Source organism: Sebastes umbrosus, chromosome 15 (genome assembly GCF_015220745.1).
Source record: "Sebastes umbrosus isolate fSebUmb1 chromosome 15, fSebUmb1.pri, whole genome shotgun sequence".
NCBI lineage: Eukaryota > Metazoa > Chordata > Actinopteri > Perciformes > Sebastidae > Sebastes > Sebastes umbrosus.
Genome location: NC_051283.1, coordinates 24,629,497 through 24,652,681, shown reverse-complemented (window position 1 = coordinate 24,652,681; position 23,185 = coordinate 24,629,497). Strand labels below are relative to the sequence as shown.

The window sequence follows — 23,185 nt, the reverse complement described above, 5'->3', positions numbered from 1 at the left end:
TCACTCAGAGGTCATTCTTACCATAATAACACTACTTTATGAGCAACAGAAGACGGTAATAACAAAAAATAATGATTCTTAGTTTCAGGTGATCATACACTAATGAAAACATAGTTCTGAATATTATATTCAATTTCTACCCCGTAAATGTTACACACTGTCCCTTTACTCACAGGTAGGGCTGGTTATTGTTTGAAATTTTTCAATACAATTACAGATTCCATACCAGATTTGTTGGTATCGATACCGATTTCAATGACAATGCCTTTTTCAGTATTTTACTTCAAGCAATATAAATGTTTTTCTACAAACCCTTTTTTATAAAAGCCAAACTTCTTAAATATTATATGCTTTCTGAACACAGGCAGCTACTGAAGCTTTCCCACGATACATTTAAAATCTAATATTGGAAATATTGTTTGACATTTTAAGAAAAGAGAAGTTAAGCCTGGGCAATTAAGAATTCAATACCAGCTCTCGATACGTGACCATTTTAGACAATTTACGCCAATACCAAAAAGAGTATTGAGTTTTGAAACAAAGCTCTACTCATAGGTAACAAGTGGACTGATGAACAGTGAATGTTACTCTAGCTGCTGGGCTTTTGTTGAGCTGTAGGCCAGTGAGGATCAGTCTGTTGTTGGAAACACGAGAATGGATGCGTTATTTAACATAGAGAAAAAGGATGCATTGTTTAAGATGAAGCAAGCATCTCACTGCACATTTCGAGAATATCCTTTCTGCTTCTCTAATATTTCAAGGACGATGAAAATTTGGCACGGATGGAAGTTTAGCTGGCCAAATTTTGTTTCTGCTCTTGGGAGTGAAAGTAATAGATCTTCTCATGTCCCTCCTGGTGGAGACAGTAGAAAGTGGCTGAGAGCAGTGTTTCTTGAGAAGGACGGCCTGTGCCAAACTAAGCTGTTGAACAAAGGGAGAGGGAAAAACTATCGGCGGTGTCTTATCCCTGTGAAATTCCCATCATTCTGCCTCTCGACGAACATGACCGTGCTGCATAAACAGTGGTTTAAAAGGATATACCGACATGTGGGCAGCAGCTTGTTTCCCTTCCATACTGGGAGTTCATAGGAGAAAGGGTGAATATGTTTCTCTACTTAGTTGCTATCAGAGGGCCACACAGCATGCCTGGGGATCCAAGGAGAAAGCTATCTATTTTAGGGGTGACTGCCTCTATGAGCGTTTATTTTTACTGATAATGTGGGCCAAAACTAACAATCGGATGATGCAGAAAGGCTAGGAACTGCTCAGAGGAATAAAAAGCTCTTCCTTCCTGACCCCAAAAACTTGTAAAAAGGAAACCGTGGAAATTGCTGAAGGACATTACAATAACAGCTTCCAGAAAAGTTGTCTCGGCTCTACTTGCACTATGACTGAAAGCGAAAAGGAAACAGGGCTCTCTGCTTAGCATGTCATGGGAATAGGGAAAAACATTACGGCCATGCCACAGTATTTCCACATGGACGTGAAAACGGAGTCCAACGTTGTTAATGGTCCTGATTTTCAGGAAAATGGGCATTTAGTAGATTTGTCATGCTCAATGTGGCAAGCCACTTTGTTTTAAGACCCCCTTTTTTCCAGAAATCATATTTCAGTGCAGCCGGTGGCCCCAAACGTGCTGGAAGTTTTGATATTGGGCAGGCAGGTATTGTACACCTATGTCTCTTTAAAGTTCGATAAATGAGGCAGTATATTTCTTTATAATTTCATTGCGTCTTGAATCTGTCTAGTTTATCGTATTGCAGCTATAACACAACCATGTGGTTCCTTTTCCATCACTCATCTGAGCGAATCGCTCTCTGGTGGGCACTTTATAGGGGATTTATTTTGTTTTAATTATAAGGTTATACATTTGGCTAACTGTGTGCAGGATTTATGATATCCCTTCTGAAAACATTGTTGCTTGAAAGCTTGTAGCTTGGCACCCACTGGTGCGTCTGTGGAATAAATTCAGAGCTTCATCTGATCTGGTTTGTGTTTCCATGTGCCCTCGAGTACATTCATTCCCGTTATGGCGCTGATTTTTTTTCATTTGGAATCCGGAGGTTTTATGAATGTAAGTGTTCTGCAATGTCTCACTCAGGTATGGAAGTGATCTCTTTAACTGCTTTGATAGTTTTAGGCAATTTAGAGGAAGTGAAACAAGCTGTAAACCCCCAAATTGACATATTATTACCTTATAACAAACACGGAGCAACATTAGCATTCATTTGGAGTCTGGTCTCTGGCTCCTTGTTGAACATGAGTCCATATTTGCTCATTTTCTAGCTCTGTTTTTGGTCTCCACCAACTCCAGAGGGAAATATCTGACTCTTTAGCTGTTAAATGCTCCACTATGTTCACCGGCTAGTTGCTAATTTTGTCTAACTTTTTTCACCACCGTCCCGAAGTCAGTGCAAACAGTCAAAAAATTCTAAATGTTATCCTTTTACTTTGTTATAGTCATTAGTCATTATTTGCATAAAAACACACAATTCAAATGATTAGGCAATACATTATTCTATTTTTATTTAAACACTTGCTTTAATTAAAACAAATCTTGGCATTAGTAGTTCTAATGATGTAATATAAGCTGCTTAGGGGTAACGTTAGTGTTGGGAAGTTAAATAGGCCATAATTCCCTCTTATCTTTTTTATATTGCTGTGAAAACATCTTCTTCAAACAACTTCATTTACTCAAGTTTCTCGCCCAAAACTACATTTAAAAGATTACTCTTAAACACATCATGATACCGTTAAAATGTACCATTGCAATACTTCTTTTTTTTTACAATTTTTACTGAATAGAGCTTGAATGCATCATAATGCAACCTCTATTAATGTTAGCTGTTAGCTCCATTATAAGCAGGACAGACGAGCCGGTCACTGTGATTACTCTGAATCACGTGTGTAAATGAGACTGGCAAAAAAACGGAAACATCAGACTGATCGGCCGGTTTTGATCGGCGGCCAATCGCCCGGTGCATCTGTACTTTTTTACATAACACTTGCGCAGCTGACTGCTGTGATTAAAACAACACCAATGAGAGACATGAAAGTGAACCAAAATATTAAAGCTGCAGGCCTTAAAACCAAAACAACAAACTGAAAGACGCTAAAATAGAGCTGAGGGGAACTGCAAAGTAATCATCTGTCATTACAAGCCACCCCTTTCACACCCATGTGGTCATTTGATCCATTGTTAATATAAAGATATTGATTATAGCAGCTGTAATGAATGAGTGAGTGCTCTGCAGTGACATTTAGATATTTTATTCTACTGTGGCATGTAAATATTTTCCTATGAAATGACTGAAACAAGAGTAAAAGCTTTTTTCAAAGTATAAATAATATTATTTTGGGCAGGCAAGTGGAAGTCATTAGTACTGAGAGCGCAAGTTATGGTCAGAAGAGTTGCCAAAAGCACAAGGTTCATGGCTGTATCTCTGCCACTGCTAAGGTTGAGTGATTATGAGCCAAATATTAGATAGTAATAGCTCAGATAGAGTGAAACATTAGACATTACAGTCAATCTGAGCTTGCAGTTAGTGGCAAGTAATGCGGTGTTATCACAGCCTGCAGCAAATCACAACTGCGTTTGAACTTATTTCAGTCTCAGAACCGGCTGTTATCTTTGTTGTATTTTTGTTTTATAATGACTCTTGATAAACAGAGCAGATGATAATATTACTCACTCCTATCTGCTGCCATTTATTTTCCTCCAGGCTTCAGGTTCATTTAGGTTGCGCGCCGTAAATCAAGGTTTTGATGAAGGTCGGGGGAACTGAAACGGCGTTAAACAACAAAACCGCGTTTGAGAATTTGAGCCGCTCGCAGGACGTCTACACAGTGTGAATTTACAATAACCTGTCACTGTTTTGTTTTGTTTTTTTAACAGCTGCTTTACTTCCAGGAAAAGATAACACGGAGAAAACATTCATGTCTTGTATTACTAGTTCCGGCACGAGGCAGGAGAATGAAAAATCGGACTTCACTGCAAGCCGTAATGCTCTCGCTACGTGCGCGCTATGTTTGCTCCAAGTTGTGTTGTTTGATCCCTTTCTATCTCTTTATGTTAATTCCCTTAAAAGTCTGTGAAGTGGGGAGAAAAATTCCTGAAGCCTCCCCACATGCTGCCTCTGAGGCCGTCTCTCCCCGCGGCGTCTCTTTGAATCTCCCCGACAGATGTTGCTTTCTGTGTGGATGTCTTTGTCTGTCAACGCTGGGGAGCCTTCCAGAGGTTCCAGAGGACAGAACCGTTTCACCTTATTTTTTTATTTTTTTGGAGTTCAGCCCAGCGGATTTAGTGTTGCTATGATTCCAAATTGAAGAAAAACAAAAGAATCACAATCAGATGCTTGAATCTGAAAAGAAAGGGGCTGTGGTATCAGTCAGGGTTGTTGGGAAAACTGATGACAGGAAGCAAGTAAAGGTGAAAAGAGAGAAAGAAGGAGATAGAGACAGAGTGCGAGATACCGGGTGAAAAATAAACCGTTTCACTCCCTCGCAGTGGGGGCTAGATAGATCTTCAAATGACTAATGGTTGGTTCCATTACTTTTGTTTTGTGGTGGTGGGATAAGAGCCACTTGCTCTTAAAGCCTCTGTGTCACATCCAGGAATGACCTCACTTATTTATTTAATCTTTTCTTGTCCTTTGGAGTGGGTGAGAGCGGAGAGTCGGTGGGTGTATATCGTGTGATGTATTAACTTGCAATGTGAGACCCACACATCGTAACGGTAGACTGTCTGGAGCTATGCAGAGCGGCATGCTGATTATAGCCCCGACTCTGTTTTCTGTGGGTTGTTTGGACAATTGAGCGCGTTAGGTCTCGGTTTATCGGTTACGCGCCGCGTGGTGTGACACCTCATTCAGCCGCATTCATATATTCACACATACAGAAAGACAACAAGATATGGACGCACATATATACACCCACAAATCTTCATACACTCTTCACCCCTCTTTCAGAGCTGTGTTTGCCTCGTCTGGGACCCGAGCCAGGCTTCTCACATTCAGCACCAGGCCTGGAAGTTGGCACGGAGACTAGAGACGTGACACAGTAAAAAGTGTGTTATGTATCCCCCACTGTTCAAAAAATAACACCCTCAAAACATAGTCCAGAACAGGTCAAACGTCCTCATAAAGTCTTTCACATTCTTCACCTTTCACCACATTTCTTTTCCCTTCATCTTTTCAGTGTGTTGTGCTTTTGGTGACACCCCAGTGAGTGATGTCAGAGCAGGTGATTAGCTGACGGAAAGCACCTGCTGCGCACCATTTGTGTTGAACGCTTTCATGGAGATTCAGGCTCGGGATGCACCAATCCTGCTTTTTCTTTGCCAGATATTGACCTCGATGCCTAAACTTTTAGTTGATACCGGTAATTTATTTACTTTTTTAATTTGAAATTTGTTTCTGTTTAACACTGCTACATTTCAAATTGTTATTTGACCATTTAGTTACAAGGTAAAACCTTTTCATCCAGAGTAGGCTTGCATCACCGTGGCCCTTTTGGGAAAAATCTTCTACTTTAAACAAACAGGTTTAAAATGCAGAAGAGTTGCTGTGTAGTCCAAAGGTACATTCGATAGGTGAATATTCATTGTCAGTGTGGTAAATTGCCGTAGTAATGACAGGTGGCATCATTTTGGTTGTTTTGTGATCTGATCTTACCATTGATTTTAACAGTGACAACAATGGAAAAACAAAGTAAAGTTGTCTCGTCCCCAAAGTACATGTGTATCACAGTAGCCGACAGACTAGTCCTAAAGTGTGCTGCTGTGCGGTGACCTTACAGGAAGTCGCTCATAAATCTGTCATTGATCGAACAGATGGATGTGCTTTTCGGGTCTGCGTTTACAACCAAAATACAAACGCTCACAAATGGTTCTTGATGTTTATTTAAATTGACATGTTTGCAGTGGTTCTGAGATGGAGAGAGGCTAACCCTCCAGAGGCCCGTGTGTTTATGTGTTTCTGAAGACGAATCTGTGTCACTCTAATGTCCATTTCTGCATTTGTGTTCATGCATGACGTTGTTTGACGTTCACATGAATCTGTGTTTGGATGAAATGACCTTCAGCTTAACTGATGGCTTGTAAAGGATCACATGAGATGTTACTTCTCTGGACTCATACAGTCACAAGGTGAAGCTCGGACAGAAAAGAAGCCGTCACATTTTCTGTTACTGTCAAACAGCACTCCTGTTATGAACATAGATGTATACATCTTAGTGATGTGTAGGGTCTAGAATAGCACGAGACATATCATTAACATTTATGTCAAACCAGAGAAACCCTTTCTGAACAAGTATACCTACACACCAGCAGATGTAGCTTGTTAATTTGTCATGGAAGTATAAGGAGGGTGGGCGCTACACTTCCACAACGACGCCGTGGGTCTGGATCAGTGGTAACCATTGATAACGTATGATAACGTTATAACACCTTTGTCCAATACTCTTATTAGCAATTTTTACTGAATAGAGCTTGAACACGTGTAATGGAACTCAATGCAACCTCCGTACATTAGCCGTTAGCTCCGTTATTTAGCCAAGCATGACTGTGCTGCTAACAGCCAACGTTACTCTCCTACTGCCAATTTCAACACGGATTTGTTGTTCATAATGTAGCACTATCAAAGACATTTTCTACCATCCCCGGGATGACGGGATGCCGTTGGTCTCGAGCCCTGATCCCCGGTACCTGTGATACTGTATAAAAAAACGAGTACCATCAAGTTCAGAATTTTGGCATCGCTTTGGTACCAAAGTACCGTGACATCCTTGACTACAACACATACAGAGAGAGGGTGTGACTCTATTCTCTGCTAGTACTCCACTATATCTATATCTTTATATAGTAGGTAGTTGTTTGCTGCTATAATAATGCTCTGAATCCTCTATATAGAACCTTTAAGGAAAATGACTTTATACAATAAGTAGCGTCGCCATATTCTACCCCCTGAGGTACGTGGGACCACAGGATGAGGTTGTACGGCCATTGTTCATACAGCATGTTGTCGTATGGCTTTGTTCATAAGTACAGTTGATGTTTTGGAGGGCTGTGGAAATTCCTGTGTGATGTGCGAGGATGTTTTGCTTTGTTGTCTGAACATAATGATTCCAGTTTAGTTGCACTTGGTTTTGATCAGAAGTCCTCTGCTTTTGACTGTGTTTATACACACACATCTTGTACACTTCAACCTAAGAAATGCAACAATAAACAGAAACCTGGCCACATGAAAGGCCAGGGATTATACACACAGCGTCCTCCATGTATTCTCTACATCCCCCTATCTTTCCAATTATATCTTATTGAGCATCTCTCAGCAGAAATATGATGTAAATCATCCAAAAAGTGAATGTCTGACTAATTGCAGATTGCCGTGCTCGTTTCAACTTATTTTCGATGCATGACTCACAAATATATTTATCCTGCGGCTTTTCTAAGAAGAGCTTTAACACACAGCGAGCAGCAGACAATAAAGACACATGCAAGTTATCAGAATTTTCATCCATCATCAGCTGAAGGTCAGGCAGCAGCGAATATTTCTAATGTTGCAGTGTGGCAGTGATACAATAGTGGCTGTGAGCTGCACTTTATCATTGACAGCAGCATCTATTTCCCTCCTCTCCGACAGCCGCGGTGAACCACGGGTCAGACTGAAGCAGCTCCATCTGGAGATGTTAGTCGGGCTACCGTACCTCGTCTTCCTGCTCATCTCTTTTGTTTAGATTGAGTGTCGCTTCTGCATCACTTAGGGGAAATTTAGGCCCACATGCGTAAACACACACTCCATACTGCCTTCATGTACCACCCAGAGTACTCAGAAATGCCTCACTGATGTGATGTATAGCCCGGTGTGTGTTGGCCGCGAGCAAAAGCAACAGTTGGAGAGAGTGGAAAATGACTCGTCGCGAGTAACATAATCTGAACCCGATGCGATAGCGTCAATCCGTCTTTGGTGATAGAGTCAACGCAAAGCAGAGATTGTAAGACAGAATGGGAGGAGGGCGCGACACGGGGCGATAGAGAGATATAAAGAGCGGCAGAAAGAGAGAGTGAGAAAAGGCTGAGGTTGGCGTTCACTGTGGTGATTGTAACCCTGGACGTCTGCAAGCGATGTTTCATAAACTCTGGAGTCCTCGCTTAATGGGATGTTAGGATGAAAGATAAACACGAATGTGACGTTGAAGGAAACAACCCCTGTCATTAAACGCCCATTCATTTTGATTAGAAGAGACACCCGGCTTGATAGATAGCGCTGCTGGCACACAAACTGGAACGCTGGAATCATTTTTTTTCCCCCTGAAGTTTTGCCCGGCTGGGAGGTTTAACATACAGAACCGTAATGTTTCTGTCATGGCTGAGCTTGAAACAAAACATGTCCGTTTGCATCTACTTCTGCAGCTTCTTGGCTGAGGAATCCCCCCGCTGCGATGTTTAGAGGGCACACTGGAATGCTATCTCAAATATTTGGATGTAAGCGCCTCCTCCGTGGGATGGTGGGCTTGTGGTATCCCTGCGTGCTGCAGTAAAAGGGGCAGACTGACATAGCATGTAGCGTTGGACATTCCTGCCCGGATGTGTCCCTGAAGGAAAGATTCCCATGTTGGACGACTTGCGTCACAATAACTGCAGACTGCCCCTCTGCTGGTACTCGCCGTTTGAGACCTCTGGATGAATGAGCAGGTCCCAGTTTGTTTGGTTGTTTGGGTTTCGTTCCGCATTCCCATGCTTTGGGTGAATGCAAGCACTTCCTCTCCCATACGGCCAGATACGCATAATTAATTGGATTAATTTTTGGGCCCATTTTGACATCAGAGAGCAGGAGTGTAAGTGGAGGATTTGTGAAAATATACATTCATGCTTAGAGGCACATGGCGCAGGAGAAAAGGGAGATCTCTGTTGTGCTGTTTGCAGAAGAGCCGTGAACTGTGGTTAGCCTACTCTGAGCAGAATGCATGGGAATGAATTACAATATAATATATTTCTCATTTTTCCCTGACGGTCTGAATAAGTCGCTAAATTTGTCGGTAGTTTTTCTAAAATAAAGTCGGGTCTGAAAAGTTGTTGAATTTAGTGAGAAAGTCTGAACGGTAGTTTCACAGACAGATCAAGCTGCTGCTCAGCTCCCTATTAAGGTGATTAAATTATTAATGTGTACTTAAGGTATAGCTGAGGGACCTGATAAATATTGATCTACTAGCGTTAGCTGTACAGTCAGTACTCGACTGCAATCTAGCTACAACATGAAGGTACCTATAACCCAAGATGGTTTATTGACTGACAGACGTACCACTCTGTTAGTCTTTGTGAACAGATCAAACAGATAAACCTTGCAGACATTTTAAAATATCAAAAGTGGCATTTCACTCCTAAAAAAACAATCTTTGGCAGAGTGAACTTGACAGCGGCTCGAGTTGCAACATATTTAATTTTGTAGTTTGGCTAACTCACAAAATCTGTGTTGATGCAGCTTATTAAATCTAAAATTGAGAAGCCTGCTAACAGCTTTGATTCTGTCCATGATTTTATTGGGGAAAATTGAGTGCAGGGTTGTTGGAGGTTTGCTTTACAGGGCTCAAACTCTGTAGAGTATATTTTAATGCTTTCTTTCATGCTTTTTAAAAAACAAATGTATGCATTTCTCTACAGATATTTATAAGAAACTTCCACATACATGACTTGAGTTATACGTGCTGCTACTGGAATCTGGTCAGAGCATAGTTATCACTGTCTGGACCAACTCTGAAAATTCATTCCCGGAATGAATTTTGATCGTAAAAACAAGCAAGTGTCCTCACCACCGTACCAATATCAATAACGGAAAAGGAAAACATTTCTGTTGGATGTGCTTGCTCCCGCTCCAGAGTGCTAAAGAACTCAAGTTCAAGGCAAAACACGTTGTCCATCTCACTTTTTTTTTATGCTAAGGCAAAGTTCATTCTCTCCATAACACAATGTCAAAACTTAATTTGTATAAGTCATTTGACTTTTGAGATGAATTGGCTTTTATTTTACACATTACAGGCGTTCAGACAACTTTCTCTCATCCATCCTGCTCTAAGGCTCGTAGTTAATCACTGAAGGTATGTCTGGTAGACATAACACTGTCAGAGTTCTTGATTTAAAAAGTCCTCAAGCTAGAAGCCACATTCATGTGGTGTGATTTCTGCTGGTGATGGTACGTTAGTCTTCATAAAGGAGAAAAGCCAAGCATAAAATACCAAATGTGAATTTTGTGTCTGAGGAAAAAAAGTGCTGATAATAACAGTAAAAGCAAATTGCCATAATCATGTTTTTAAATACGTCATTTCTTTTTCCCAAAGGAAACTAAAAACAGAAACATTACATCAAGTCTCTTTTCATTTCTCAGGGCTTTTTATATTTTTGGATATTTGACCTCACCCTAATAAACATTGAAATCTCAAATTTGACTCAACTAGCGCCACAATTCTGCCAATTTGTGTTTCTAAATCATGATATAGCACCACATTGTTCACAATTTGCTCAGACTTTCTTGAAATCCAGCACTGTTATTTCATTGTGGTTTTCTATTGTTGTAACTTTTGTAAATTGGCCGCTTACGAAGCGCATTAGTCATTCGAAAATTGCAACATGTTGAAATTTAACAACACATTTTCGACATTGTTTTTACAATTTGTGGTTTGCTGGATAATATAATAATGATTAACGAGGCCATTTGACAAAATGAACATCGATTTGCCCTCAGGTTAGAAGTTGTGATTTGTTTTTCCACAGACAACCAACAAATCATCCAATCTCGACAACTAAACTACTGGCTAAGACTTCTCACTTTCTTTCATTGTCTGCCCTGTTGACAAACCATTGTGACAGAAAACCTTTGAAATGGTGAGCCTCTGAACCTGCCAAACGATTTTGGGCACCTCCAAGTAAGCACAGTGATTTACCCAGTAATTTATTCAGAGAAACGGTTGGTTCGTTTTCAGGTTGTGTACACAAGGCTCATTATGTCCTTGGACATGCACAACCGAAAACGCAATTAGCATCTTGACAGAAAGACAAAGGAGAAGAAAAGAAGAAAGAAAGATGTAAAAGGAGAGGAGAAAAGAGTCTTAGAGCGGCGGGTGCTGGCAGTAGCGGCGTTGTTTGTCAGATGGCAGTCTTTCTGGCCGAGGGACGTCCTGATCAACAGGCGGCTATTGGGACAGAACAACAGAGATGAGACGGGCTGGACCACCCAGCTCACTGCAGACCCTGTTTCTGATGCTATTTGACCATTCGCTAAGCTACACCCCCCCCTCACCTACTGTTGCTATGGCTGTCGGCTTTCAGTCTTGCACAGCACATATGCCGTCTACGGGGATGACGATGGCAGATTTACCACTCAAAGTATTTTTTACATTTTGAAACAACGGATCCATTGATTCTACAAAAGAAAAGAAAACGGATGCTTTTATCAGCTGTAGCTGTAAGTCGTGAGCTAATGTTAGCTCCACGACTTTGTTGAAAACACTACTCTCTGACTTTTTAATTTTTCCTGCTGACTTGTTAAGAATCTTCTTAAAAAAGGGGCCTAACATTTTAGTCGCCTGAAAATGTCTTATTCAGCATTCGGTTGTATTTAGCTCCACCCTCTCCTGTCACTTCTGTTGGCAAAAACCAAGATGGTGATGGCCAAAATGCTGAGCTCGAGGCTTCAAAACGGCAGTCCACAAACCAATGGGTGACGTCACGATGATTATGTCTACTTCTTATATACAGTCTATGATTGTAATAGCTAAGCTATGATTGGAAAATGATTGTTTAAGATTATATCAGACTTTGAGTGAATGGTCAGTTGATCAAACCCTCATTACAGAGTCAAGTATAAGCTGCTATTTTGTCCACGGAGGCATGGGGCACGTCTGTTTGTTATATTTTCATCTATCTGTCTGCCACTCTCTCTATCTTGACATCCTATGTGAGGAAGAAATGTGGCAGCAATTGAGTAAAGGCCTGGATGTTGGCCACCGGGGTGAAGGTCACAGAGGTCAACTGTGAGTTCAGCCTGAGTTGTTACTCACCTGATCTTGACAGAGTCTTAAAACTGTTTCAAGGTGGATTTAAAAACAAACAGGCCAGTGAGTGACTAAGACAGCTTTCTAGAATACATACAGAGGTTGCCCATGTGTATATTATACAACACTGGAGAGTGACAGGGCAGTGAGTCAGGGTTAACACCTCCTAAAGCCCTACTAGAGTGAATTATAGGACCAGGTTTAAAAGAGGGGTGTCATACTCACCCTTCGTTGTCGGTGGGCGATAAGAAGGCGTGATTGTATCTGCTGCCGTTCATTCCAAGGTGGCTTGTTATGCGCCAGGAGGTGCCGATTTCGGGGGTTGGGTGACGGCGGGTAGCAGCCCCTCATGCTGTAGCCCGTTAAAGTGGTCCAGGCCTGAGCGTAAGGGATGCATCCCAGAGCCAGAGATAAGCAGAGATGTGACAGAGCTAGAGCAGTAAGTGTTTTATACAGTCCAGACCCACCGCTTTCCAACTCTCCCAGTGTCTCTCAGCACCACCACTGCTGCTGTTTAGAAAAAGATCAAGACCCCCTTTTAGAACGGCTAAATGGGAAATGTCAGAAAAGTGGTAAACATTTGCAGCAATCTATAACAATGATAGGAGGGAGTATCATCTTGAGGGATTATCCTGTTCTTGGCTCTCAAGAGATGGCAATTTAGCAGCCGCACCACGATGATGTGGATCAGATGTTCTGAATCTCAGCTGATGGATGTTTTTTTCGCCTGTGAACACTTGTCCCTCTGTACGACCAACGGTCCCTTCGCTCTTAAAATCTGCATCCTGCTACAGGTACATGCAGTATGTTGTACAGCTTGTCATTTATGTTCTAGGCAGCCCCGAAGCAGCTTGTTAAGTGATTAACAGATTAACAGTACCTCATAAACCGTCAAAACGGACCAGTATGTACATGCAGTACGCGGCATTGTGAGGGTGCAGTCAAGGTACTAATGGATCTCCATCGTTGTGATGTCAGGCAGCATCATTAATAATGTCACAGGCAGTCCAGGCTGTGCCAAACACACCACCTTAAAACCTTTATGCCTCGGTGTAAAGTAGCACTTAGGGAAACATAAACTTGTGTTTATGTGACTCTCGCTTTGCAAACAGTGGTTTCGTAAAACCAGAGGCTAGATTTAGTAGTTTCTGGTATTATTACCCCTTCTGGAATGTCCCTCTATAAATCACCAAAAAACAAAGATTTAGCTTTATTTTGATGAAAGTGGAGTTTCATTTAAATTTCTTTCTTTTTTCAAAGAAATGTTCACACACAGAGGAATCAACAAAAGCTGTTTTCAACTTGAAATTTTTAAACTTTTACAAATGAAAAGCTGAATTTAGAAGCAATAAACCGCACCATTCCTCTCTTCAATGCACTCAGTGGTTTTGCAGCTACAGCCTTATTTGGTCTGGTATGACCAGTGGTTTATGGTGACTAATGTTGGCAACCTTGAGGTAAATATTGCTGTATAACAAACATTACTCAGTCAATTTACTGACCTCTCTCCACTGTTACAGTACATAATTAGGATTATAATCAGAATTTGGGCTGTCAAAGTTAACGTGATGATAACACGTTGATGCAAATTCATTTTAACGCAACTAATTCTTTAACGCATTAATGCAACTTGCAAGTTTTAGGTTGTAGTGTGAAGATACTTGTGGCCACAGTGTCTACTGTTCTTCATCATCCTTGGATGGTTACACCTGACTGTACGGGTAAAGATGACCCTATTTTTTTTAGTTTAACCCTGAGTTGGTGGGCTCCATCTCGAGACTTACCAAACCATAAAGCTTTTAAGCCACGTTCACTGGACTGAAACCTGTCTCTCGTCAAATTCCCATTCGTGAGAAGAATTTACGGGTATCAGACAAAATTATCACTTGGTTCTGTCATTTCATTGGCTCTCTATCTCTTGATGAAAATGCATAGAAATCAGCACCATGAATTGAAATTAATTGGTTCCAGTTTCAGGTCAACTACAAATGGTTTAGTTTCAACATATTCTGGAGAAAATCAGTCATTGGCATAAGAACCTCCTGCCTTCCTAGAAAATAAAGCACCACAACTATTGCATTCTCGTCATGCACTCGTATTTATTTCAACATCTCGATCCCATTCCCAATTGACACAAATTTGCATCTCAGTTCTGGCAATGAAAGGGAGTATTTGCTTTCATTGCTGACAAGTGTTACTATTGGTAGTCACTGACTGGAAAAGCACAGCACTCAAGTGGAGCCGAGGTTAGAAACCATCTAAATAACCCGACACCCACGCAGACCCATTTTACGGCTTCCCGACTGCTGATTTTACATGATTGGGCGTGTTTGCGTAATCTTGTTTCTCCTTGGTAATTTATATTTATGACCCCCACCAGATCCAGCCAAGAGTCAGCCACATTCCCTACGACACAAACTGTGAAGCGATCGCCGGGCTTAAGTTTCCGTCAGCCGTCTGACCCTTCATATACATTTTCTCTCAAGGTGACTTAAAGCCCATCGCCGTCCTCAGACAGTGGACACAGTAATCTCAGTAGATGCGTAAACTGCAGTGAAAAGCTGCTGTTTTAAGATATATAAAGCCGTAAGGGTTTATGATGACGTTTTGAACCTTGGCCTAAAAGGATGTAAAAACAACCTACACAATCCACAGAGTTCATTACATTTCTAGATGGACTAAAAACCATTTCCAAACACAGTCATATTCTCTGGTTCATTATCAGGCAGAGTAATCCATCATTACTTGAGCTTTGTGGATTCCAGACTCACTGTTTTCTTTCCAATTCCTCGGGCCAGACTATTGGAGGTTATGTGGAAAGTGACACTTATATCAGCCTTATGTAGTTCACAGTTAGGGGAAACGGTATTATGCCTGAAATCCAGCCCGAAAAAATGTTACATTTCACTTTAATATCATTGCCAAGAGAGGATATTACATTTAAAGGCTAATTCGACTTGGCAGACGTGCACTCAGAGCTGGCTGTTTCCGTCGAAGAGTTCCGACTGTTTCTATCTGTTTACTGTCCATCAGCCTTGGATTGATTGATATGTTGCAGTCCATCTATTCTCTACAGAAGCATGAAAGAGGCTACTCTTTTTCTGCAAGTGAATGTTTTACTAGAAATATCTGCAGTGTAAATATTATCAAGATTTTATTGTGCCAACAGGTACAGATATATTGATATTTTTTGTTAGCTTTAGAAACTTTATGGTCGCCAACACGGGCCCAAAACCAATATATATATTTACTATACTCAGTCAAGCTATTAAATCAGTGATCTAATCTTTAGATCAAATATAAATTGGAGGCACTCCAATATACAATTGTCAAGATTGGACCTTAGTGAAAAGCCCTGAAAAACCACACAGAGCACCATGTTGAAAAGTTTAGTTGTCTTAAATACTGAGATATATAGATGGACACCTTAATTTTATAGATAACACAGATTATGTTTTTAAAAAAAGCTATGCAGAGGTTACACCTACTCAGGAAGCTTAGGGTGCTTTCACATCGGGGACCTGGGTCTGGATCCGAGTACACTTTTCCCCCAAAGTCCAGTTTGTTTGATTTGTGCGAACGCTCCGTACCGTACTCGGGGCACGACTCGTACTCGTACTCGTACTCGTACTCGTACTCGAGTCCACTTGAAAAGGTGGTCTGGAGTACGGTTTCATGTGTACTCGGGTACGTTTCGCATCAGGTGTGAAAGCCAATTGCACCAAAATACAGAAGTGGACCGCTATTTAATGTTACGTAGTTTTGAAAGGGCAGGCTTTTTTCAACACCGCCGGTCTCATCTGAAATCTATGCGCGCAACATGTGCCAATCTCATCCTCTGAACTGCACGGCCGTGGGAGATAAAGCAGGAAGGCTGGCGAGAGGGTCCTTAAAGTATTACCAATAGTAGGCATTGGGGTTGCGCAATGTTTCTTATTTTATTTAGCTTAATGGAGAGACAGCGGGGGGAAACAACGTGTAGAGGCGGCATATTTTCACGTCAAACTCGGTGAAATAAGAGTTTATTTTGACCAAACCAGAGTTGTTGATTGTTGGAAAGACTAACCAAGACGGTTTTGGTGAGTTTTATTTTGTTTCTGTCAAGTTTGAATGACGTGTTTGACGATGCTCCGCCACTAAAACAGCTGATCTTAACATAAACAAACACACGTGGATGATGACGTAAGTGTACTCAGGTACGGAACAACATTACTGATGTGAAAGCTGAGCGCCGGGGGAGTGGAGAAAGGGAGCAATCGTACTCTTGCACGGTACGGATCAATCTAATATGAAAACGCCCTTAAGGACTTGGGGGGGTGAGCCAGAATATTCTTGTAATTAGGGCTGAACGATTTTGAAAACTATCTAATTGCGAATATTTTGTCTGTTGTTGCAATTGTGAAATGATTTGCGATATTACAGAGAATGACCATTTCTACATCATTATTCTCATTTTCATTGAAAAACATATTAAAATGATTATGGTGTGATTTCTGGTCTCCTTGACTGAACTGTCAGTGGGGGTAAATCACCAGGCGTCAGGACTAACATTAGAGCCATGACGTGTACCTGCAGAGATGTATTCAGACTTCACCAGCAGTCACCAGCTGATTTAAGTGTCTAGTAACTCACAACAAAGCCCTTTCCTCCACAGACTCTTTTCTCAGCGTGTGAGCGGTTTAATTCGGCCCACAGCGACAGTACAGGATGGGAACTGTTGCTAAGGACACCAACACATGTGATGATGTGCTGTTTGACTCTGATTTGTCTTGGCTGATGCGTTCCTGAAACATGGCTGTTAGAGATCATCGATGAGCCAAAGCAAAACTGAGGATCTCCCCACTGGCCGATTATTGAATCACCTCAGTGTGTGCTCAGACTTCGAACATGTGGACACTTAAAATCCAATCAGGTCAGATTTATTTATAAAAGAAAAGTAACTATACACCCTTCTAGCTCTTCTATATCTAATAAGTCAACAATCCAGGGAACAAAATGATGTAACACTCTGTACAAATAAGACACAGTAAAGTTAAAGTTAAGCTCAGTAAAGGAAAGGAAAAACTCTTAAATTAACATTCACTGGGAGGAAAATGAAATAAAGAACCGAAGCACAGTACACAGATGGTCCATATAGTTAATCCATATGAAGAATCGTTTCCAACATAAACCTCCATCATGTCATTTGTTTGTGTTTGGAGATAAGGATGAAAGAATTCTTTCCAGACAAGCTTCAGTGAATATCTGTTCATCTCTGCCTCTTCCACCCCGAGCTAACCACCGACATCTGGCTGGGCCTATATTGCCTAAACCCATTTTTCACTTGAGTGCCACTCAAATGATGGAAAAAATATGTTTGTTTGTGCATTTCTTATGTACATAAGTAACCCTTTCCAGTGTGCAACCAAAGGAATGTTGATGTTGAGCTAGTAAAAGAATCTTGTTTCTTGATAAAGGTACATTATATGGCATCTTTTAAACTTTCTATTAGCGTGAATGTAAATATGTAAGAGACAAGAGGAGAACAAGAGGGGTCAAGTACAATTCCTTACATCAGTGTACCCAGCCAGGCTGTTATCATACACTGTTCGTAGCTATACCTACCAAAAATAGTGCACTATAATTCATATATAAACCACGTAATTAATTTGTATGTAATCCACGTAATTGTGAACCAGGAAATATAAAGAGCGACAAACGTTTCGTAGCGAGGAGGTCGGGGTGGTTGGGCGGGTTAAAAAACACAGGACTTTCGCCCAGGAGGCCGTACCCTGTGTGAAACCAGAAGTCAATGTTGATTTGTCACGTAACTTTAATACTCAAGTAATGCCACTTCTGGAGTTATTTTGGGAACTGCCCATTGCTCCGAAAGCCCATTGCTCCAAAAATACACACTCTCTGTGGAACAAACAGAAGCAAATGGCTAATTATTGTGCGTCTCCTTGGCTTGAATGTCTTCATATGTTGGATTGGTTGGTTAGCTTTAGGCATGAGGAGCGAGATTTGTTAGGTTTAGGTTAAGAATATGAGGGTAAGCCAACCAGAGGGCGGGTCATGCCTTCGCCATGGTAGGAAAAAAGAAAAATTGCAACTGTGAAGGTCCAATGCTGTCATTTTGCATAATTGGGGTTTCGGAATAATGGGTCATCAGTACGATCCATGATTCTGGTTTTGAAAATCTCTCTACATATGTACATAAACCTACAAGTATATTGTAGAATATATGCTGTGTTCTGTATGTCTGTGATCTCTAATCAGTTTCCTTCAACCTGTTTTTGTTTGCTGCAGATTGAGAACTACATCAAAGAGAGCATGAAGACGGAGATGGCTCAACTGCAGCAGAGCGCCGTCCACAACCACACAGCAGCCATGTTGGAAATGGGCACCAACCTTCTTTCTCAAACGGCTGAACAGACGCGCAAGTTAACAGACGTTGAGACGCAGGTAACACTTTGAAAACACACTCGCGGTAATGCTCTCAAACATGCCCCGTTCAGTTTTCTCTCTACGTCTTCCTCTTTCTCATGGACACACACACTAAGAGGATCCATCCTGTGCTCCATTAACTCAGCTATTCCACGTTCAATTGCCCCAAAAAGGTTACGGAGCACTGGCCAAAGACAATACTGATGCTATATAAATGCCTCTCCCTTCTTTGACTTATTTGGCTCAGGCTCCTTTTAGTGTTTATATGGAGGAGCTTGAGGAGGAGGTGATGGAGTTGGTGGTGGGTAATTTTTGCTAAAGCACTAAAAAGATAACTGTTTGCAAAGTAAGAAAAAAAGGAAAAAGCTAATCATAGCAGAGATGAATATCTCCTAAGTATTACCATGTGTTGGGTGAACACTTGACGGAATGAAAACAAAGTCGATGGTTTATATGTGCCTCAAATGTGCAGTGTGTTTTTAACTCCAGTGTCTAGAAACCCCGAAATAAAGCCCCATGTTTTTGGTTTCTCTTCTGGGTTTTTGGTGCACATGTGCATGATATTAGTCAGTATTACTGCAACTAACATAGTATGCATTAGGCATGTAAATCATCAGTTTCCATTCTTTGGACATCGATACGATATTTGCCGATATCACAAAGTCTGCCACGATACGGTTTCGATTTGATTCAATTCAGGGACCTGCGATCGATATCAGACGATATCACATGCTCATTGACATGATCAGTTACATTTATATCACCTCACATAAAGCAACTAAAATATGATTTGCTAACCCCCTTCACTTTAACCAGCATTGTAGCATGCAAAACACAGGAACTTGGCTTGAGTCTTGAGGAGTTGTAGCATTTATTCACCGACAAATAAACTCTAACTTACACCCACTGCACTGCTACGTTCACAGCTATAACGTTAACGCTACTCCCCGTCACATACATGCTCTCTTTCTCTCTCTCTCTCTCTCTCTCTCTCTCTCTCTCTCTCTCGGCCGACCGAACACTCACTAATGTTACTGTGTGTGTGTTTCTTTTCATGGCAGGTCCTGAATCAGACATCCAGGCTTGAGATCCAGCTGCTGGAAAATTCTCTTTCCACTAACAAGTTGGAGAAAGAGTTAATGATCCAGACCAATGAGATCAGCAAGCTGCATGACAAGAACAGGTAAACAGACAAACGCTTCATGCAAACACACACACTGGATACCATCCATACTGCAGCAAAGACAGACTGAAGGAAGTAAAGATGATACATCGACGGACGGAGAAGCCGGCCTGCACTTCTGTTCTCTGCTGGATTGCGTAAACAAAATCTAAAGCTTGCTACCAGCCTTCATTGACTACCACATAGTTTGTCCATTTTCCAGAACAATATTCAGTTGTTTATGCAACAGGAAGCTCGTATTTTCTGTAATGAGGTTACGCTTTCCATGTTGGACCGCTGAGCATTTGTTGCAGAAATCAGCCACTTAAAATATGGCCTTTGGATTTCATGTTTCCAAATCTGGTTCTTTACAGTGATTGGTGCTGTGGGATTGTCTCAGATGATGTAGTGTTTAAAAGGGTTTGGTCCACATCTCTCATTGCAGTATCCATAGAGACTCTATGCAATCACTTTTGGAAAAAAAAAAGAACACCGTTTGAAAGCGTAGCCTCTGGTGAGTCTGACTTTTTAAGTTATTCTTGAGGCTTATGGAGATGGATTTCTGAGGGCAATTCCCCTAAGCTTCAGCAATTATGACATTATTCCATCCTGTACGTGTCGTCTGTATTTTTCCTTTACCAAATCTATAATAGAGGGAAACATATGATCAGTTAATGAATTTGATGTCAGCCTATATCATCTTTCAAGCATTAGATTGTGCAGTGGTGATTCTCACATAACTGAGAGGGCTTATTCGTTTACCTCCGATGAGTCTTACAAAGTGCACGATGAAGTGTTTGTTTATATTATTTAGGGAACACATGGCAACCAAATCTACAGACATCGTTATTTGTAGTTCTGTCATTTGCTCACTTCTTGTGTTTTTTTTTATTCCCATATCTCTCTCTGGGAAAATAGTTTTCAAGTAAAGGGACGTTTTGAAAAATGTCAAAAGTGGAGGAATTTCCTAAGCTACTCAGCTTAAATTGGATGACCCCTATGCATGATGCTGTAAAAAAAAAAATTAAACAGATAACACATTACATAATCAGTAAGCCACTGGTAATATTACAACAACAACAACAACTGCAAAACAATATTCAATCCATTTAAATCTGTAAAAACAAATCTCATTCCAGCTGATTTGATGCCCTAAAGGACCATAATAATTAGCAACTTCTCCATCTTCCATAACAACCTTTTCTTCCTTTTGTTTCCTTCCTTTCCCTCAGCCTCCTGGAGCAGAAGATGTTAGAGATGGAGATGCGACACCATGAGGAGCTGGAGACGCTGAAGCAGGAGAAAGGGAGTCTCCAGACTCTGGTGGGGAGGCAGACCGGGGTCATCGGGGAGCTGGAAGCTCAGCTGAACCGGGCCACGGGAAACAGCACGGCCCTGCAGATACAGCAGCAGGAGATGATGGACACCGTCCATAACCTGCTCAACCTCTGCTCCAAAGATGGAGGTAAGCTGACTGGAATCAACGTCTCACATGCTGAGAGGGTTAGAGCTTCTTCAGCAATTCAAAGTGTAAATGTCCTCTTACACCTTTTTGTCCCCTAAAAGTTATTCTGTGTTTGGTTACAGTGGATAATTTAGGTGTTTAATCCTGTTGGGATTAATAAAGTATCTATCTGTCTAATTTGACATTGCCAAAATAGCGGCTATGTTTTTAGCCACGCTAGCTCTCGGGATGGTCGGTCTGTTGACATGAAAATTGTAGAGACATTCATTGACCCCAGAGGATGAAGCCTCCTGACTTTGGCGATGCTCTGAATTCTGACATTTGTAGTTTTGAGTGAAATGTCTCAACAGCTATTGGATGAGTTGCCGTGAAATGTTGTCCAGATGTTAATGTTCCCCTCATGGGGAATTTTAGTAACTTTCTTGATCCCCTGACTTCTCACTTACAGCGGGTTCACATAGAGAACGGAAGCATCGCGAAGCGTCACGCTCTGTTAATCATTGCATAAGATGAAGCCTGGCTGTTCACATCAGAAGTGCATTTCTCAACAAGCGAATCTGCTCCTCTGCTGTTTACTATAGAGCTATCTGTCTCTATCTCTTTCTCTCTCTATCTATCTCTGTCTCTCTCTCTCTCTGTGTAATGTGTCTGCTCCTCTCTCTCGCTCTCTGTTTAGACGAAACTGAAAAATATGTGGAATAAGTACATAATTTAAAACCCACAAATCACAAACAGAAGTGACACGAGGCTATTTCTAATAAATATAGTGGATGGATTTTGAAATGTGATTGGGGCACGGACTGGGAGAGAATCAGAGGAATCAAAACTCTGGGAAAACAGCAAGGGGAGAGGGAAAGGGAAGTCAAAGGTTTGTTGGATACACATTAGTCATCTGTTGATTTGTTATAGACTGATCAAAAGTTTGTCTACCCCCACTAGCGATGACCCCAACCCAAGAAAAATCCCTATCGTCCCCTGCTAGACCACAATGTGCAAAGCAAAATCTATATATTGGCTGTTCAAGGCTTATACTGTGACGCAGCACTCTACTTGTTATGGATTACTTCCTTCCTCTCGTCAGATGTTACAGCTACACCATCTTTGATTTTTACAATCCTCATGAAGTTATGATGACACCAGTTCTATAAACCTCACCCCATAGTGAGAGACACAGGGATGCCCTGGCTATTAAACTCTGCATCATTGAGAGCAGCATGAAGAAAGAAACACGGCTCTTATTGTAACCCGGCGTGCTCCCGTTAAAGACGTTTGGTGCCTCTCATAAACCAGCATGGTGCTCTCTCTCTTTTTTTTTTGCAACAATCACTTTTCACGCTTCAACTTCATAAAGTCTGCAGCTTCACTGAAACGTCAAGCACGGCTGGTTATGAAGTAATAGGCTTATTTAATTCCTCTGAGCCTCTCCCTTCTGTTAATACGAGCCCAGGGATTTCCCTTTTGGCCCTACGTTTGACCCGACAGCACTGCAACCCCTCTTGTTCGGTCAAACGCCGTGAACTCATTTACCCCGTTTAAACGCCGAACCCACTTGATCCTTGAACGTTGGCCTTAAATCCCATTGGTCACAGGAGATTTGACATGAATGTCCGTGTCGGGGGATTGGTTGCAACTTCATTTCCATTTGTGGATTTCCTGCAGAGACGCCTCGAGACCCCACACCGCTTCTTCCCATCAGACAGGAAGCAACAAGAGGGGATGTAGGAGTCATGAGTGGATAACTACTGCACATGATTAACCTTGTGAGACCCACAATAGACATATCTTAATCTTTTTTAGGGAGGTACAGGGGGTCTTTAGGGAGAGATAGCAGGTCAGCAGTAGATGTCACATAGAAGTGGTGTACATCATCTGAAAGTTGGGAACCTGAAGATTAATTTGAGATTCAGCTCATGCAAGTTGTTCTTGTCATAAATCAGAAATAAGCATGAATGAATTAAGTGCATAAGGGCTTAGAACATTATGATGGAAGTACAGTATATGATGTCCATTCTCATGCTCTATTATGTCTCAAAAATTGTTGCAGCAATTTTTGGGTTGATACCATTTGTTACACACATTTGGTGCTA

General features: G+C 41.4%; 1 protein-coding gene across 5 annotated transcripts in view; it reads left to right on the top strand.

The window, feature by feature from the left end:
* The window catches only part of angpt1 (angiopoietin 1), a 219,869-nt gene that overhangs the window by 159,068 nt on the left and 37,616 nt on the right, over nt 1-23,185 (top strand). For 4 of the 5 annotated variants that reach the window (XM_037794941.1, XM_037794940.1, XM_037794942.1 and 1 more), the window contains 3 exons: nt 18,334-18,489; nt 19,533-19,654; nt 20,866-21,098. In XM_037794941.1, coding sequence (XP_037650869.1) covers nt 18,358-18,489; nt 19,533-19,654; nt 20,866-21,098 — 487 coding nt within the window. In that variant the 5' untranslated portion in view covers nt 18,334-18,357. Of the gene's footprint in view, nt 1-5,279; nt 5,380-18,333; nt 18,490-19,532; nt 19,655-20,865; nt 21,099-23,185 lie in introns of those variants that run through there. The other variant, XM_037794943.1, reaches the window with a different exon arrangement.